Source organism: Maylandia zebra, linkage group LG5, assembly GCF_041146795.1.
Source record: "Maylandia zebra isolate NMK-2024a linkage group LG5, Mzebra_GT3a, whole genome shotgun sequence".
Classification (NCBI taxonomy): domain Eukaryota; kingdom Metazoa; phylum Chordata; class Actinopteri; order Cichliformes; family Cichlidae; genus Maylandia; species Maylandia zebra.
Genome location: NC_135171.1, coordinates 13,851,726 through 13,871,736, shown reverse-complemented (window position 1 = coordinate 13,871,736; position 20,011 = coordinate 13,851,726). Strand labels below are relative to the sequence as shown.

General features: G+C 40.9%; 1 protein-coding gene and 5 non-coding genes across 8 annotated transcripts in view; all 6 read right to left on the bottom strand.

The window, feature by feature from the left end:
- Positions 1-1,335: 1,335 nt before the first annotated feature.
- eogt (EGF domain-specific O-linked N-acetylglucosamine (GlcNAc) transferase) overlaps positions 1,336-20,011 on the bottom strand; it is a 35,961-nt gene continuing 17,285 nt past the window's right edge. For all 3 annotated transcript variants that reach the window (XM_012917464.4, XM_076883806.1, XM_076883808.1), the window contains exons 7-16: positions 11,757-11,863; positions 10,818-10,921; positions 10,210-10,302; positions 8,794-8,865; positions 7,910-7,996; positions 4,171-4,239; positions 3,759-3,820; positions 3,494-3,613; positions 2,930-3,032; positions 1,336-2,631 (exon numbers count right to left, since the gene is read on the bottom strand). In XM_012917464.4, the coding sequence (XP_012772918.3) occupies positions 2,485-2,631; positions 2,930-3,032; positions 3,494-3,613; positions 3,759-3,820; positions 4,171-4,239; positions 7,910-7,996; positions 8,794-8,865; positions 10,210-10,302; positions 10,818-10,921; positions 11,757-11,863 (964 nt within the window). In that variant the 3' untranslated portion in view covers positions 1,336-2,484. The remainder of the gene's footprint in view (positions 2,632-2,929; positions 3,033-3,493; positions 3,614-3,758; positions 3,821-4,170; positions 4,240-7,909; positions 7,997-8,793; positions 8,866-10,209; positions 10,303-10,817; positions 10,922-11,756; positions 11,864-20,011) is intronic.
- Positions 14,160-14,232, bottom strand: trnar-acg (transfer RNA arginine (anticodon ACG)). Its single transcript has one exon. It is a non-coding gene; the product is annotated as a tRNA-Arg (tRNA).
- trnar-acg (transfer RNA arginine (anticodon ACG)) lies at positions 14,342-14,414 on the bottom strand. Its single transcript has one exon. It is a non-coding gene; the product is annotated as a tRNA-Arg (tRNA).
- trnac-aca (transfer RNA cysteine (anticodon ACA)) lies at positions 16,357-16,429 on the bottom strand. The gene has a single exon. It is a non-coding gene; the product is annotated as a tRNA-Cys (tRNA).
- On the bottom strand, positions 18,191-18,263 carry trnar-acg (transfer RNA arginine (anticodon ACG)). The gene has a single exon. It is a non-coding gene; the product is annotated as a tRNA-Arg (tRNA).
- Positions 18,373-18,445, bottom strand: trnar-acg (transfer RNA arginine (anticodon ACG)). The gene has a single exon. It is a non-coding gene; the product is annotated as a tRNA-Arg (tRNA).

The following is a 20,011-nucleotide window of genomic DNA, read 5'->3' as shown; positions in this document are numbered from 1 at the left end:
GAAAGAATGAAGGACTGACGGCTCAGACGTGATCCAATCGCTTTGTTTGGAATTCCATCCAGTAATTAAACCTCAGTCTTTATTTGAAATCGCTCTCATCATCTTGACGCTATTATTAATTCTCACCGAAGAAAAAAAAAAATCCACATTTTCATGACGGGGAATAGCCGTAATGTGCATCCTTAGAAGTCTGAACTGAGGCCTAAGGTAGAAAGGCAAGACCTGACAGGCAAGAGAAGGAACCCTGAACAAAAGCTGTCGTGTGCGCACACATAGGGAAAGTTTTACGTACTTGTAACTTTCTGCAGTTTATCTCATGCTGGAAATTATTTGGGTGACCGAGTGCGCCTTCTCTTCCAGGCAGACGATCCATTTTGAATGCGCTTTGGTCAGTTTTGCGCTAAAAACCATGACTTACTCATCGATTCGCAGCGGTCATGAAGGTTAATGAAAACAGACATCCTGGTTCCTCTGCTTTTGATCCCCCTCTGCATCAAGATTCTTCATTTCTTTACGAGGTCACTGGCAGTAACCCGAGCAGGGCCATAAATAGTGTCCATCCCAGACAGGCCCGGTGTCTGTCAATACTCTGAAAGTTCAGACACAACATCCGAAAAGAACACGCAGGAGAACGACTGCTGACAGCAAACTTGGGATATTGAAGCAAACGCTTTTGAACAAATATTGTCTTTGTGACCCACTGGGTACGTTTGTGAGTAAATTATTCTCGGTGTCTACACCGTTGAACCAAGTCTGTCAGGAACGATCACACAGCGCAGGCTGGTGATTTGGCCTCATGTGTGGTGTTGTACTGCCCCCATGTGGCCACGATCCGTCACGCGGGTACTTCGGGTAGTTTTTGAGGTCATCCAGATTTATTACGGTGACAGTAAAAACTGAACAAGTGCCCTTTTGCGAGGAGCCCTTTCCCTCCTTAGACCTGAACTCAGTAAAATAATGAAACCCACAGCAAAGAGCTGTCTGGCATCAGCAAGAACTGGCAAGGCAGAGGCTTCAGTTTTTCCCTCCAAGGTCAGACTTCAAAAGATGATTGATTAAATTAAGATGAATTAAATCTCTGATGCCTAATATGGCCTACATAGACACAAAGATATGCTTCAGCATGTTTTTTTTAAATTATTTATTTTAAAATTTAACACAGCTCCTGAATATGAAATTTCCCGCAAGTCTAGGAAAGCCCCAACCAAGTGTCTGACTCAGTCCAACACAGTCTCATGGATAAATAAAACATCAGACTCAGAGGCCAAGAAATATGAACATTTTCTTGTGATCGCTCAAAATACTCCTGTGGATAGCACCAGACTGCATGCAAAGTGTCATTCCAATTCAGACAAATTTATCGTAAAATACAAAACTAACAGCATTCAGAAGTCTCTGGAAAAGGTAACAGATAATAGCAGCACTCTCATTATTTGACCATAACGACACTTTCCTTTGGTAAAATGCAAAGGAATTTATAATGAAAAAGGCATTGGCATCAAAAGGTATTCAATCAAACCAGCACAACATATTTTTAAATAATAAATGTGACAAATATTAAAGAAAACCAGGTCAAATTTAAATAAAGATCCAGCAGCAAAGAGTAGAGCTGCAAAGCCAGTTAAATATTTTTGCTTTTCATCCTAAAACAGTCTTTATCAGTATGTTTGGAGTGTTAAGGTTTACATACACATACATCCTAACATACAACATACACATACGTGTATGCACCGTTACTGTTCTAAATACTATTCCTGCATTTAAACACACAAACATTAATACTGATACAACAGAAAATACATCATGGCAGTAGGGAACACACATGCTGTATCTTACCATTTAGACTTCTATGTGTTTGGGATGAGATTGTAACTTAAAACCACGATTTCAAAATGTCAGACTACAACTGGATGTGTCAAATTGGATGTGAGAATCCAGCATGTGAATACTGTTCACCGTATTAGACTGGTTTATGCAGGATGTGCGCAGAAATTCTAGCGTGACTGTCAACAACTCTAGAGGCTCCCGTCAACGTGACACTGATCAAATGGGACAAGATGTCGCATGTGAAGGAATGTCGTAACAGCTGCTCATTTGCTAACTCTGGCGACGTGGAATGAAGCAGACGCAGGGAGGTAATGAAGAAGCATAGGACACATCTTATTGCTTTCCAGATGGTTCCACTACACACGCCTAGTCCTTTAACTGATTTGACACTAATAGAGCTAGTGAAAGCCATTCAAACTCGAGCTGTCCGCCATACTGTTTTCATTCATCCAGACCTGTCAATGCAGCAGATAGTAGGTGACAAAAAACCCGCTGCACCACTGTGATTCACTGGTAAATGTGGCAACCTTTCAAGATACCTTAACGATTACTCTGCCAATGTGAAGTTTTTTTTCCCATCACAGAAAAAAGCAGGTTAAAGTTTAGAGTTCTTCAGCAGCCAGATGTCTGCGCCCCCTCGGTCCACTCACAGACGCTCTAGAGTTCATCACGAAGGGCACGGCGCTGCCATTTAGGATGGTGCGTGACATAATCGGCTGCCTCCAGCACAAGGCGCATGAACTCCTCCACATCAAAGGAGTAGTTGGTAAACTTCGGATGGTCCCCAAGGGTGGGATGGTGACCCTGAGAGAAGCATTAGAGAGGATGTGTGAAACACAGAAGCACAGGAGAAAGACAACATAAGAGCATAGGCGTGTGTGTTTACACGCTAACCTCACTGTTACACGAAGAGGACAAAGATGTTATATAAGTACGAAATGAAGTCTTTACATTTGTTCTGTTGCACCAATAACTGCACATAATTCAGTGTGCACATGTGAGGTTAAGTGTGTGTACACTTATGTTACACAGGTGAGATGAATTACCAAAGCTGCTGCTGGGGTACTGGGAAGCTAATGGCGTATACAGGAGTTTCCCCTACCTTGTCCTGTGGGAGCACTTTGTCCATTTTCTGCCAAGTCACGTATCGAATGCCCCGCAGCCGAGCCAAATCTCGATAGCAGCTCTCATCCTGACAGTTATATCTAGGAGGGACGGATGCAGACACTTTATCTCTTGCTCGCCTCGATCTGCCTCTCTTTCCCTCGTTCTAGCTCAATTTCTCTCTCTCTGTCTCTCTTTCTCTATGCACACAGTGCTTCTTCCTTTGTGTCACCCTCCAAAATCTACACCCAACTCTCTCTATGCTTCTATGCCACACACACACACACACACACACACACACACACACACACACACACACACACACACACACATTTCAAGTAGCTCCTTTGCTGAGGATTGCCAGGTGTGATGACGAGCTGCTTAATTAGACAGTATTTCACAGTCATATACCAAGTGGCTGAGGGGTACTTTGGACAGAGCAGGCTGCAAAACAAACTGCTCTCCCCGTGCCTGTGCTCCACCTGGCTTTTACTCACACATACACACAACTATACACACATGCATGTGTACAGCTGACACACAGATGGACAATGTCACTCACAGCTCAAAGATGACAGACCAGTCAGGGAGGAAGAGGAGGTGGGTGAGACCAGCCCCGTGCATCCCTATAAAGATGTCAGAGTTGTGGGTGATCCTCAGCTGCTCCAGGAAGGGAACATCCCTGAAAGACAGACAATGAGTTACACATCAGTCATTGTGACTGATTCCTTTATTCTTACACACAGCTGTATAACAATGTGTGGTGACCAATGCTGAGCAGCACTGAAAGCTTCCTAGACTCGTGTAGCCAGCGCTCTATAACTCACTTGTATTTGTAGTCTACCACATTGACCTCCAGTGAAGGCACAGTCTTGAGGGCATTTACCAGCTGTAACAACAACAAAAGAACAGGTTCTGTGATCAATGAGACAGCAAACAAATACAGACAGTGACAATATAAATCACAAGCCTTGTTTTTTACTCATACTTTTTATAACAAATAAGATTTTAAATAGGCACTTAACAGAGGTGGGCAGTAAATCGATAGCTGAAGGAGGAGGTGTGAGGGAGTTGTATAAAGTAAAGACAGAAATGTAAAAGAGACAGAAGACAAAGAGAAAGAAAAAGGAGGACAAGCGGTAAGAAAACAGGAGAGTTCTGTGCCGCCTGTCCTGCAGAGTGAAGAACAGGTACAAGGAAGAAAGAGACAAAGAGAAGGGCCAGTGGTGCTGGACTCACCTCCATTTGGTTTAGTATCCTTCTGTATTCTGTGCTGCGTGCAAGCAGGGTGACACGAACACGCCCCTCCTGGAAACAGCAACGCACCCAATAAACAATCAGCCAAGGACAAACAAGAGATAGACAGCTGGGAAAACATGGTGCTCATACAAATTAACGCACTTACAGCGCAGTGGATAATCTCAATAGCCTAAAATCACGTTTAGAGTCCAATTTTTAATGTGACAATGAGATTTTTTTTCCTGAAATAATCTTATTAGTCCAGACAGCCAGCTTAGGGATATTTCTTTTCACGGTCTACTACTGCCATCTTGTGATCAGAAAGAGTATTTAGACTTTTGGAGGGGTCACAATCTGTAACATACTGTTAAACAGTAAGGGCCCTTCATTAGCTTATCATCAAAATAAATGCAGGAAGTTCAAACCAGTGAAATAATCTAAATACAAAAAAACCAAACTATTATACCTCAGTGGTAATTATATATGCAATCAGTACAGACACAATTTCTCTTTTTCGAATTCAAATATATTTCAAAGAGTATTGGGGAAAAGCCAATTGAGCGAAACAAAAAGACAGCAAATTAAGATGAGGTGAGATAGAAGGAGTGGGATGGCAGTAGCAAATGGATAGGACACAATAAAGGAGAGCAGCGTGAGTTTCTGCCTGATGTCATTAATCTAAGGATGAAAGAAAGAGCTGGGAAGAGGGTCAGGGCTGGGAAGACCTCTCATTCAGTTGCCAGCCTGCTATCGCCCGTAGCCCCGTGTCTCACTGAAAAGCCTCTTAGCATATTTCCAGTGAAGAATATGAATACCCAATGAGCTGCTTCACAGGAAGGAAGAAGTTATCGGGCCTCGCTGGTCATAAAGATACAGTCAATCATTACAAGCATGGCACCATAAAGCACTTATGAGGAGGTCTGGAGAGTTATAGATGAAGAATATGAATAAGGAAGTGAGTGCATGGCACTGTCAGTATACAGTTATGCGTGTACTCTTTCAGAAAGTACTATATCAGGTTGGGGTGAGGTGGGTGTTGGGGTAGGTGTAGTGTCATTGATGCACTTAGTATCCAATAACCAATCAACTATTGTAGAAGTCAACATCGTGGTTATGTTACACTTACTGCTGATGGCAAATGATGGCAGACTCAGTGCAAAAGAGGAGGTGCCATCAAGGCAAACATTTTTAAAGGCATCGATCGTGGACTTTTGCAGAGTCTGGGCCAGATGTTTCTGAATGTTACTTACAGAATATGGAAGAGGAAATTATGTTTCTTTTCCTTATTCCTAAAGACTTCCTATTGAAGTTTATAGTGCACATCCATAATGTCGGTGTAATACTCAACTGCCAAGCATTAGAGCGTCCACGTGTGTAATTTGCTTCTACAAATTATGGGTGCAGCCGAATAGTCAGTTTTGCTTAGGAAGGTTCCCTGGAAGTATTTGTGTCCAGATACAAAGAAAATTTAGTTACCTTGTTTCTTAATTACCTCATTTAGCATAAGCTACAGTGGACTATCCTTAATGAAAGGAGAGACGATAATACCGTCCTACTACTTAGAGCAGTGATCAACAAAACACAAGAGATAGAACAGACCATGTAAATGTTAATTAAAACTGTTTTCCACCTCATGCATTAACTTGATAAATTGTTTTCAATGCTGCAGCGAAATCTTCTTCCTGTTCAGGTGTTGCCTTGAGTGAAGATTATAGGTTGTATTACACTGTATTAAAATAAACCACCTTTACGATTTGCCATAGTTCCGTTTCCATTATTGCAAGCATTTTGAATTATCAGTAAATTAATTTTTACTTCAGGTCAGCTGGGATAGGACCCAGATGCTTACCCACCCACCCTGAGTTGGATAATTGATTAATGGAGGGAATTGCATTTCAGTCATCGAAAGCCTTTACAGAAAGGAGGAACTGAATCACTAGGAAAGGAAAGAAAGAATAATGTATTTTCTTTTATAGGCTATATGTTCATTTTCTATAATATAATGTCATATTTTAAGAATATGACATTATATTATGTACTATATGACCCGCATGAAAAAAACATGGTGAGAACACGTTGAGATAAAGTAAAACATGCACTTTGTAGTCCATCTTTTTGAAACTCTAGTTTCAAAATGGCACAGATCTCCCATCACGCTCTTAGGGAGTTGGTAAGTGCAGTTGGGATTCTTTAAGCAACATGCTTCTATTTTCCTAAGACCTTGTAAAATCTTCTTCAAACCTTTCCTTGATTTCATTACATTTTCCACCAAAGTGAGGAAAAAGCAGTTAGAAAAAGAGAGCGATATGAGAGAGACCCTCTTGTCTTACAGGGCTATAATCATACAATATGAAAAGCCTTGAGCTAACCGCTGTAGAAAAGAAGCGGAATTAGGAAAAGGAAATTTTTTAGGGTATTCAACTGCGACCTGGGAAAAAACTTGACATTCCCAATCAGAAATTGAATCCAGACTATGGCAGCAAGAGCACCAAATCTTAACCACTAGACCATTAACGAGACTCTGGCTGCAGAAGATTCAAGACACTTCTACCGGTGGGCTATTTGCTTCCACATATTCATGTTAACTGTAAAAAAAAAAAACAAGAAAAAAAATAAAATCTACAGGTTCTTAAAGTGCATTGGCCATTTGTAGGCTCTATGACGAACTTTCCAGACCCTTGTCCACAGGTTGTAGCTGTAAGCAAGTAAGTAAATAAAATAAGTAAAGTTTATTTATTAAGTGCTTTTCACAAACAAACAGTCACAAAATACTGTACACAAAAAGAGTAAAAGAAATAAGAACATTAAGTGCCATGAAAGCTAAGACAAAGTAAGACACAATAAAATAAGCAATGTCACTGGGGGAAAATGTTAAAATGTATGTGCAAAATGTTTTGTTCCTATTTGTGCTTTTGTTAGTCTTTAAGCTTAGCAATTCTAACAGAAGACAAAAGTCCCATCCACCTCTCTAGAGAAGTCAAAGACAAAGACTAAATAAACAGACACCAGCCTGAACCTGTGGCAATAAATCCCTCAAAAGGAGACCATCCTTCACTCATAATGTTTTACCTGCTCTTACTGTTAAACTCGTAGCCTGAAGAGGCATTACCCATTGCATCAGACCTGCTGTTTCTGAAAATGGCTTTACAGAAAAATAAACATTTTAATATAGACATTATAAGATGAGATAAACGTGCATTAGCAAAGAAAAAAATTTAAAATACATCCAACTTATGCTTAGTCTTTATTTACTGAATGTATTAGTCAATGTCCCACTGATTACAGTTTAGCCTTTTCCATGAATCAAACCCATGATATCAATGAGCAAATCAAATTTTACCTGAGACCACCAAAGCAGCTCAGTAAGTACTTTTATCTTACATAGTCCCACAATTTTATTGTGAATACATAGGGTAAGAGGCACTACTGCTCTCCCTAAAGTCTGCTCAAGAAACAATATCTTAATTGTTACGCAAACAGTGAGTCCACAGAAGTGGTCGCAAACGAGCTTTTAACTGAAAACTTTTTAACCAAAATAATTGTTCAAAGGCTTGATTCAGTAGCAGTATGATCTATGCACAAGAAAGAAACTTCTGAATGCTTTCACAGGTTCTCTATAGTGGTGAAGTGCAGCCATAATGTTATTTATGAGAAATTATTTGGTGTTATGTATATTATATGGTATAACTCGGACACAGGAAAAGTAATTGCTGTGTTTCCCTAGAGATTTTGTTCCTACCTTTGGCTTGTCTTGTGTGATGTTGAGTCGATGCAGGATGTGCTGGGAAAATGCCCGAAACATCCCTTCACTGTAGCAGTCTGAGATCTGTCATTAACACAGTACATAAAGAGTCAATTTCAATAACATTTATAATTTATATATTACATACATTTATATAACTATTTTTTAACTGTTTAATATCAAATATTGTACTAGAATATGTATGCAGTCATACATAAATACTACTCTGAAATTTGAAATGAAGTAAAAACTAATTGAATCTAGCAATACCATCACATTACTGCACTGGACGGTGATAAAAAGAAATAATAAAAGAAATATATACTGTATATTACACACATAGGGAAACTGACAGCTGTATAGATATTTGCTTATCTCCCTGGAGTGAGTATCATATGAGATGAGGCATTTCTCAGGTTTTAGAATATCACATACACACCGTTGTACTGCAGCTGTAAATGTGAGCACATGAATATAAACATGATGTGCAGCAGGGGCAATCAAAAGCAGCTTGAGGCTGACCTATCAATATTTCACACCTCAAGGCTGGAACCACAGGACGACACATATTTACGTGGGATCCTCTTTGTAGTAATCTCCTTGGAATTATCATTTAAATAACATAAGCACTTGCTGAGCCTTTGAATATATTACAAAAATATTTGACCTAAACTGCATGTTTACGACTACACCAGATATCTTGAATTTAGGAAAGACCTTTAAATATATGCAATGTGAGATAAAAAATAGATAGAGACGCAAACAAAGCAGGTTTGAAGATGTAAGACACTGCAGTTTTCATATAGCAAATACATATATGAATCTCAGTAGTTACACTAATTTTCACACATACACACACACACATGCGGGGGGTAACTTACAAGAGGAGTGTTGTAAAAAAGACCATATCTCATTCTTGGGAGAAGGGAGAAGAAGGCATCTTTGAAGCAAACCTATACACAAATGGGAAGAGATCAAACTTTAACTATCTGATATGACGCAGAAATTATTGTCAAGTTGTAATAATGACATCTACATGCATGCATGTATTGGGAGTCTATAACAACACTTGTACTACCATATCAGAAAAGCCAAACAATCCCCTGATGGTTTCAACTCTTTCAAAAACCGCACATTGTTTGTGACACTGGAATGATATTAGATCCTGACCAGTAAAGGATTTTTAGGATTCAGAATCAGAATCAGAATCAGAAAGGGTTTTATTGCCAAATGTTGAGCAGGTTTACAACATTAGGAAATTGCTGCGGTGCTTCAGTGCAAACATACTGTCATAAATTGCGCTTAAATAGACATGAAAAAATAAAAGTAAGAATAAGAAGGATTGATAAGGATTGATACCCTTACCAATATTTGGGGATTTAAAAATAAGATATTACAATATCGAGGATGTTTTCTTTACCTTTCACACATGTTAAACATAAACAGGTTTTCCTAACATGTGTTATTCCTAGTTTTTTATTTACCTTACCCCTCATCAAACCACTGGCATTTCAAATATGTGTGTTGCCAACAAAGATCTTACAGAGTGCCCTCTTGTGGAAAACTATGCCATATAAACACTCAGAACATAGTTGAAGAGTATTTCCGCCATTTCTTCTTTACTTTTCACATTTTTCATTTTCAGCCATTATAAATGCAAATAGTAGTATCGTCCTAAACATGTGGAAGCTGACTTTAAAACAATGATCAACTCTAATTTTTTTCTACTCTCTAGGAAGCACTTTCTTGTGCCATTCTTAAGCAACTTGGCTTGATTTCATTAGTTTAATAAATTAATTCTTTATGAGAATTGTGAGATCAGACTTTGATCTCTGACTAATCGTTCAAAACATTCATGAGAGCATCCTTCGCACTACCAAAAGAAAAAAAGAAGAAAAAAAACACCAAACAAAAAGAGCACACACATTCAGAGCAAGTCAGGAGTCAAACCCAAGAACATCTGAGCTCATTGTGCCACTGACCCCCTCTGAAACTGAGCAAATGTAAGGTGAGGTGACAATTTGTTATTTGAACAAATTTCAGGGCTGAATTTGTTCATAATTTTCTGATTCTGGTCTCTGCCCAGTCAATTAGTGTATCTCCATGTTAAGCAATTAGTAAGACTATGTAAATATAGTGCAGTTCAAACACCAAAGAAAAGGTAGAACATCTATATTTTGGCCTCAGCAACAGAGAATAATGTCAAAATTATTTTCCAGGACAGCTGTGTAGGTACAGGGCATCTTCTCCTGAACCTCTAAAAATACCTGGTTTGCCAGAGTTGTGATTATACCTACTCTTTTTGAGTCAAAAGTCTTCAGATGGATGATGTCATACTCTGAGAAGGCCCTCCACGTTTCACTGAACAGATCTCCATAACCATAAAAACTCTGGGAGAAACATATAAAATGGGCAACAAATGTTGATTCAATCTCTGTCACAGCAGAAATAAAAAAAACAAAGCAATAAAATCCAAATTAACTACATTATGCCTCAAGCACCACCAGAGGCAGTTCTTCTGAAGTTTTGCTTTTGTACAAAAAATCTATTACCACACTATTATGCGGCAGCTTGCAGCACTGTGCAATTTGTGATGAAAGGTCACTGCTTTCCCTCTTCCTGCCAGTTTTCTCTAACTCTGAAAGAGGCGTTTATAAATTCATGGGGAAATAGACAACGGGAAACTCCAGCCCTGTGTCTTCTTCTGACAGACAAGTGTGGCATAAACATTTTAGGCATTAAGTGCAGCAAAACAAAGATTTGGAAGGTTATTAATTTATTTATTAGTTATTGTATTTACTTCATTATCCATTATTATTTCCCTTAAATGGAAATAATTAATTAACAAACCCATTGTAGATTAAAACCACCACTGAAACAGCAGTGGCAAGCATCAGGTACCCACCGTGTCCCACATGACAATGTTGATATCTGAGCTGAAGGAGTTATTGATGTGCTGGGAGATGTATAGGTTGATGAAGTCACAGAAATGGTGGTACATGTTCACCCCTGTTACACAAACAAATAAAATACATATATATATAAATAATAATTATTATTATATTATACTGTTACACTTTCAGACAGTTTTTTAATTCTCAGATCTCTATAATGTCATAGAAATGGGATATCACTAATATTGTCATCTCAGCTGTGGCCCTGTACAACACCAAAGCTTGTGTTTCGAAGGCACACTCAGAGAGTTGGCCTAAAGAGAGCAAAAATCATGATCAAAGTAAATAACCGGTCGGTTAGTATAAGACAAATAAAGATTATTCTGAGTTGTGACTCATGCAAAGCTGCTCTAGTAGAATTAAAGAATCAAATATGGATATGAGAATAGCTCACAGAGCTTTTACATTTTCACCTTCCTTTTAATCTTTTCATCTTGGCGATGGCCTATACCTGTTGCTTCTCTACGATGTCTTTGCTATGTAACAACTCCTATTCCATGTTTTCACTACCCTGAACCCCTCATACAATAGTGTTATTGTTGGTAAAGTTCCATCTCACCTTGACTTGGTTTCCTATTCAAGCTGGTAGACACAAACACAGTGTGCTTGACTGCTCAATGCAAAGTCACATTTAAGGCAGACTGCGAACTATCTATTTTGATTTCTTTAATTTTAATTTTAATTTTAATTTTTCTCTGATTTTAGACAAAAAATATCACTAGTATTCATTTGTGTGGATAAAAGCAGAAAAAATGCTGTCAATACATTGCTGCAACATTTAAATGAGGTTTTAAATGCGTCAGTTTCAAGTATAGTAAGAGTAAAAGATTCAAGCTTTCTGTTAAGGTTTCAGGGCTTTAATTTGAGTCCAGTAAATCTTTATTACTCACCAGCATCGAGTTTCATGAAAACTGTAGGTTTTTCAACTATTAGGTCACAGTAACCATCCTCTATGGGATGAAAATCCAGATTTGTGTATGTCTGCAGCTCAGCATACCTACAAAAACATCAAACAACTATTGTAAATAAAACAGAAAAATTATAAAATTATAAAAATTATATATGTAACTGGAAAGGCAGGACATGATGAAAAAAACATATGAACACACCAATAAAAACAAACACACAAATTAAGACATCAAAACAAATTATTCTTTTAGAAGATTTAGTGATGCAGAATAATCTATATCAGAAAACAAAAACATAATTTTCTGAGCTGTTGTCACAAGTGTTTACTGTTAACTGCAACGACAAAATCATGTTATGCAATAAGCTTAGCTCACTTGAAGAAGCTTCACATAACACTTCATGGGCATTTATGAAGATTAATAATCAAGTGAAATGAAAAATTCATTGAGAATTATAACTATAAAACTGTAAATTTTTGCTAGGTGGAAACATACATTAACTATCTATTTCTTTCAAGGATTATGTAACTGTAAATATGTAATAGCAGTTGACACATGTAGTTAGGACTTTTACAGACCTGGAACAATATTTGGTTATTATTTATATAATTATCCTACCATTGGCGTGATGAGTAAACAAACTAATCTTAAAGGGCAAGAAAACCAAAAGGTCAGGTGAGGTCAAAGTTTGTTCTCTGACCAAATTTGTACAATATTTAAGAGAGTATCCATTCCAACACGAAAAACAGCACGAGGTGCGAGCCAGCCAGGAGTCGAACCTAGAATCTTCTGATCCGTAGGAAAATGCATTATCCATTGCGTCACTGCTGCTGGTTAAACATCCATCCAGACATGTTGCCTCCCTTTGGCAAGGACTGCCTGAAGCTGCTATGTGAGTATAAGCAGGTGGCATGTAAGATGACAGACTACAGGAACCGCTTGAGATTTAGCCTCAGATCTAAACAGGCTGGGATTACTCCTAAAAGTCTGCAAATGACATCATCTGTTTAAGGCCTCCAAGCTACTAAAATCTTCCCAAAGCCACAGAATCAGATGCTAAACGAACTGGTGAGAAACATTGATTTACCTACCATGTTTTAAAACCAAAAGAGGAGCTGGGCCCAAAAAGACTTGCAACTCTTCTAGATGACAAAAAGCTTCAAAGGTGATTGAATTCACTGAGAAGTGAATTCAGTCATACTTTTCATGCTGTCTAACACTGCATAAATGGCCTAAGACCAGGGAGTAGAGGCAGGCTCATCTACTTACTGTGCACAAGACACATTGGCATGCGACAGAGCGGGTCCTCCAAGGCCAGTTAAAGAGACAAACACCAAGGATGTGGACAAGTGAGCAAAGATTTTGTCTGGAAGCTACAGCAAGTCTCTGTTGTTTGCCTAAGTTGTATAAACAGGAGGTAATTTAAAGACCCATTGTCTGCACGATCAACTGTGCTACATACAATATCGAAACGGCTTTTGGCTTCGGTCCTCAAGCCGTCGGTAGGCAGCTGGAAACGCCATCCTCAGAACGCTATGGATTTCATGAAGAAGGTCAGCCATATCGTTATGTAGGCAGAGGACACTACGGTCACTTACAATGGTAGAACTCTCTTCCGTTGTCTTACAGCTACCGAAGAAGTGGTGCTAGTTCATAAGAGCTTACAGGATGACCCCACCCTCACCAACAGGACCACCCTCAACACCAACAAAGTGTGAGTGTGTGGGTGCACCATGAATTCCCCAGTTTAACCCATTGTGGCTAACTCTTATAAGCAGGAAGTGGGAAACAAAGACTGCTAAGTCATCCTGTCCTCGAACACCACTGGTTCAAATATGTGGATGACGCCTGGGTGAAAGTCAAATTTCGGGATGTAAAACCAATCACAGATGACATTAAGGTGGTGCAAAAACACATCAGGTTCACCAGGAAGGATATGAAAAATGACACGCTAGCTTTCTTAGACTGGGAAATTGCCATCAGTAATAGGGGACATTTGAAAGTCATTGCGTAGTGTAAGCCAACGCATACAGTACTTACAGTACTTAAGGTTTGACTCTCATCATCCACAACCTAGCACGACCTAGATGTCATCAGGACGCTATAAGACAGAGGGAACACCATGAGATTGGCTGCTGTGAGTAAATGTGATCATTCTAGCTGGATATTTGTTAAACCTTGGAAGGTACCCAAAGAACGCTACGGGGGAACTGAGCGAGATGAAGGACAAGCTCTGGCTGAAGGAAAACCTTTGGTGATCCCTTATGGTTTTAGGAGTATCAGAGGAGCTCAGATGCACTGTCTGAAAACGCTGTGCCTCGGTGGTTTTCACCCTCCGAAACTGACAGCATTGCTCCCAATATGCACAAAAGCAAGCAGACACTTCGAGCCAGCCAGGAGTCGAACCTAGAATCTTCTGATCCGTAGTCAGATGCGTTATCCATTGCGCCACTGGCCCCCCGCCAAGAAAATCAAGAGGTCAGGTGAGGTCAAAGTTTGTTCTCTGACCAAATTTGTACAATATTTAAGAGCGTATCCATTCCAACACGAAAAAAAAGCACGCACTGCGAACCAGCCAGGAGTCGAACCTAGAATCTTCTGATCCGTAGTCAGACGCGTTATCCATTGCGCCACTGGCCCACCTACAACGATCCCTGAAAGGGCAGGTGAGGTCAGGTCACACTTCGATCGCCTGCAGAATTCAAAGATAATCCTTCAAAATATTCCAGAAAGCAAAATCTCTTGATGCAGGCTCAAAACATCCAGGTAAGAAAAATCCCACAATGTTGATTCTGTTTATACTGTTTCCAGTTTCCAGGTGAGCACAATCAACCTTGTCGGATTTCCTTACGCGGTTGGTTGAACATCCATCCAGACATTTTGCCTCCCTTTGGCAAGGACTGCCTGAAGCTGCTACGTGAGTATAAGCAGGTGGCATGTAAGATGGCAGACTACAGGAACCGCTTGAGATTTAGCCTCAGACCTAAACAGGCTGGGATTACTCCTAAAAGTCTGCAAATGACATCATCTGTTTAAGGCCTCCAAGCTACTAAAATCTTCCCAAAGCCACAGAATCAGATGCTAAACGAACTGGTGAGAAACATTGATTTACCTACCATGTTTTAAAACCAAAAGAGGAGCTGGGCCCAAAAAGACTTGCAACTCTTCTAGATGACAAAAAGCTTCAAAGGTGATTGAATTCACTGAGAAGTGAATTCAGTCATACTTTTCATGCTGTCTAACACTGCATAAATAGCCTAAGACCAGGGAGTAGAGGCAGGCTCAACTACTTACTGTGCACAAGACACATTGGCATGCGACAGAGCGGGTCCTCCAAGGCCAGTTAAAGAGACAAACACCAAGGATGTGGACAAGTAAGCAAAGATTTTGTCTGGAAGCTACAGCAAGTCTCTGTTGTTTGCCTAAGTTGTATAAACAGGAGGTAATTTAAAGACCCATTGTCTGCACGATCAACTGTGCTACATACAATATCGAAAGGCTTTTGGCTTCGGTCCTCAAGCCGTCGGTAGGCAGCTGGAAACGCCATCCTCAGAACGCTATGGATTTCATGAAGAAGGTCAGCCATATCGTTATGTAGGCAGAGGACACTACGGTCACTTACAATGGTAGAACTCTCTTCCGTTGTCTTACAGCTACCGAAGAAGTGGTGCTAGTTCATAAGAGCTTACAGGATGACCCCACCCTCACCAACAGGACCACCCTCAACACCAACAAAGTGTGAGTGTGTGGGTGCACCATGAATTCCCCAGTTTAACCCATTGTGGCTAACTCTTATAAGCAGGAAGTGGGAAACAAAGACTGCTAAGTCATCCTGTCCTCGAACACCACTGGTTCAGATATGTGGATGACGCCTGGGTGAAAGTCAAATTTCGGGATGTAAAACCAATCACAGATGACATTAAGGTGGTGCAAAAACACATCAGGTTCACCAGGAAGGATATGAAAAATGACACGCTAGCTTTCTTAGACTGGGAAATTGCCATCAGTAATAGGGGACATTTGAAAGTCATTGTGTAGTGTAAGCCAACGCATACAGTACTTAAGGTTTGACTCTCATCATCCACAACCTAGCACGACCTAGATGTCATCAGGACGCTATAAGACAGAGGGAACACCATGAGATTGGCTGCTGTGAGTAAATGTGATCATTCTAGCTGGATATTTGTTAAACCTTGGAAGGTACCCAAAGAACGCTACGGGGGAACTGAGCGAGACGAAGGACAAGCTCTGGCTGAAGGAAAACCTTTGGTGATCCCTTATGGTTTTAGGAGTATCAGAGGAGCTCAGATGCACTGTCTGAAAACGCTGTGCCTCGGTGGTTTTCACCCTCCGAAACTGACAGCATTGCTCCCAATATGCACAAAAGCAAGCAGACACTTCGAGCCAGCCAGGAGTCGAACCTAGAATCTTCTGATCCGTAGGCAGATGCGTTATCCATTGCGCCACTGGCCCCCCGCCAAGAAAATCAAGAGGTCAGGTGAGGTCAAAGTTTGTTCTCTGACCAAATTTGTACAATATTTAAGAGCGTATCCATTCCAACACGAAAAAAAAGCACGCACTGCGAACCAGCCAGGAGTCGAACCTAGAATCTTCTGATCTGTAGTCAGACGCGTTATCCATTGCGCCACTGGACCACCTACAACGATCCCTGAAAGGGCAGGTGAGGTCAGGTCACACTTCGATCGCCTGCAGAATTCAAAGATAATCCTTCAAAATATTCCAGAAAGCAAAATCTCTTGATGCAGGCTCAAAACATCCAGGTAAGAAAAATCCCACAATGTTGATTCTGTTTATACTGTTTCCAGTTTCCAGGTGAGCACAATCAACCTTGTCGGATTTCCTTACGCGGTTGGTTGAACATCCATCCAGACATTTTGCCTCCCTTTGGCAAGGACTGCCTGAAGCTGCTACGTGAGTATAAGCAGGTGGCATGTAAGATGGCAGACTACAGGAACCGCTTGAGATTTAGCCTCAGACCTAAACAGGCTGGGATTACTCCTAAAAGTCTGCAAATGACATCATCTGTTTAAGGCCTCCAAGCTACTAAAATCTTCCCAAAGCCACAGAATCAGATGCTAAACGAACTGGTGAGAAACATTGATTTACCTACCATGTTTTAAAACCAAAAGAGGAGCTGGGCCCAAAAAGACTTGCAACTCTTCTAGATGACAAAAAGCTTCAAAGGTGATTGAATTCACTGAGAAGTGAATTCAGTCATACTTTTCATGCTGTCTAACACTGCATAAATAGCCTAAGACCAGGGAGTAGAGGCAGGCTCAACTACTTACTGTGCACAAGACACATTGGCATGCGACAGAGCGGGTCCTCCAAGGCCAGTTAAAGAGACAAACACCAAGGATGTGGACAAGTAAGCAAAGATTTTGTCTGGAAGCTACAGCAAGTCTCTGTTGTTTGCCTAAGTTGTATAAACAGGAGGTAATTTAAAGACCCATTGTCTGCACGATCAACTGTGCTACATACAATATCGAAACGGCTTTTGGCTTCGGTCCTCAAGCCGTCGGTAGGCAGCTGGAAACGCCATCCTCAGAACGCTATGGATTTCATGAAGAAGGTCAGCCATATCGTTATGTAGGCAGAGGACACTACGGTCACTTACAATGGTAGAACTCTCTTCCGTTGTCTTACAGCTACCGAAGAAGTGGTGCTAGTTCATAAGAGCTTACAGGATGACCCCACCCTCACCAACAGGACCACCCTCAACACCAACAAAGTGTGAGTGTGTGGGTGCACCATGAATTCCCCAGTTTAACCCATTGTGGCTAACTCTTATAAGCAGGAAGTGGGAAACAAAGACTGCTAAGTCATCCTGTCCTCGAACACCACTGGTTCAGATATGTGGATGACGCCTGGGTGAAAGTCAAATTTCGGGATGTAAAACCAATCACAGATGACATTAAGGTGGTGCAAAAACACATCAGGTTCACCAGGAAGGATATGAAAAATGACACGCTAGCTTTCTTAGACTGGGAAATTGCCATCAGTAATAGGGGACATTTGAAAGTCATTGCGTAGTGTAAGCCAACGCATACAGTACTTAAGGTTTGACTCTCATCATCCACAACCTAGCACGACCTAGATGTCATCAGGACGCTATAAGACAGAGGGAACACCATGAGATTGGCTGCTGTGAGTAAATGTGATCATTCTAGCTGGATATTTGTTAAACCTTGGAAGGTACCCAAAGAACGCTACGGGGGAACTGAGCGAGACGAAGGACAAGCTCTGGCTGAAGGAAAACCTTTGGTGATCCCTTATGGTTTTAGGAGTATCAGAGGAGCTCAGATGCACTGTCTGAAAACGCTGTGCCTCGGTGGTTTTCACCCTCCGAAACTGACAGCATTGCTCCCAATATGCACAAAAGCAAGCAGACACTTCGAGCCAGCCAGGAGTCGAACCTAGAATCTTCTGATCCGTAGTCAGATGCGTTATCCATTGCGCCACTGGCCCCCCGCCAAGAAAATCAAGAGGTCAGGTGAGGTCAAAGTTTGTTCTCTGACCAAATTTGTACAATATTTAAGAGCGTATCCATTCCAACACGAAAAAAAAGCACGCACTGCGAACCAGCCAGGAGTCGAACCTAGAATCTTCTGATCCGTAGTCAGACGCGTTATCCATTGCGCCACTGGCCCACCTACAACGATCCCTGAAAGGGCAGGTGAGGTCAGGTCACACTTCGATCGCCTGCAGAATTCAAAGATAATCCTTCAAAATATTCCAGAAAGCAAAATCTCTTGATGCAGGCTCAAAACATCCAGGTAAGAAAAATCCCACAATGTTGATTCTGTTTATACTGTTTCTAGTTTCCAGGTGAACACAATCAACTTTGTCGGATTTCCTTACGCGGTTGGTTGAACATCCATCCAGACATTTTGCCTCCCTTTGGCAAGGACTGCCTGAAGCTGCTACGTGAGTATAAGCAGGTGGCATGTAAGATGGCAGACTACAGGAACCGCTTGAGATTTAGCCTCAGACCTAAACAGGCTGGGATTACTCCTAAAAGTCTGCAAATGACATCATCTGTTTAAGGCCTCCAAGCTACTAAAATCTTCCCAAAGCCACAGAATCAGATGCTAAACGAACTGGTGAGAAACATTGATTTACCTACCATGTTTTAAAACCAAAAGAGGAGCTGGGCCCAAAAAGACTTGCAACTCTTCTAGATGACAAAAAGCTTCAAAGGTGATTGAATTCACTGAGAAGTGAATTCAGCCATACTTTTCATGCTGTCTAACACTGCATAAATAGCCTAAGACCAGGGAGTAGAGGCAGGCTCATCTACTTACTGTGCACAAGACACATTGGCATGCGACAGAGCGGGTCCTCCAAGGCCAGTTAAAGAGACAAACACCAAGGATGTGGACAAGTGAGCAAAGATTTTGTCTGGAAGCTACAGCAAGTCTCTGTTGTTTGCCTAAGTTGTATAAACAGGAGGTAATTTAAAGACCCATTGTCTGCACGATCAACTGTGCTACATACAATATCGAAAGGCTTTTGGCTTCGGTCCTCAAGCCGTCGGTAGGCAGCTGGAAACGCCATCCTCAGAACGCTATGGATTTCATGAAGAAGGTCAGCCATATCGTTATGTAGGCAGAGGACACTACGGTCACTTACAATGGTAGAACTCTCTTCCGTTGTCTTACAGCTACCGAAGAAGTGGTGCTAGTTCACAAGAGCTTACAGGATGACCCCACCCTCACCAACAGGACCACCCTCAACACCAACAAAGTGTGAGTGTGTGGGTGCACCATGAATTCCCCAGTTTAACCCATTGTGGCTAACTCTTATAAGCAGGAAGTGGGAAACAAAGACTGCTAAGTCATCCTGTCCTCGAACACCACTGGTTCAGATATGTGGATGACGCCTGGGTGAAAGTCAAATTTCGGGATGTAAAACCAATCACAGATGACATTAAGGTGGTGCAAAAACACATCAGGTTCACCAGGAAGGATATGAAAAATGACACGCTAGCTTTCTTAGACTGGGAAATTGCCATCAGTAATAGGGGACATTTGAAAGTCATTGCGTAGTGTAAGCCAACGCATACAGTACTTACAGTACTTAAGGTTTGACTCTCATCATCCACAACCTAGCACGACCTAGATGTCATCAGGACGCTATAAGACAGAGGGAACACCATGAGATTGGCTGCTGTGAGTAAATGTGATCATTCTAGCTGGATATTTGTTAAACCTAGG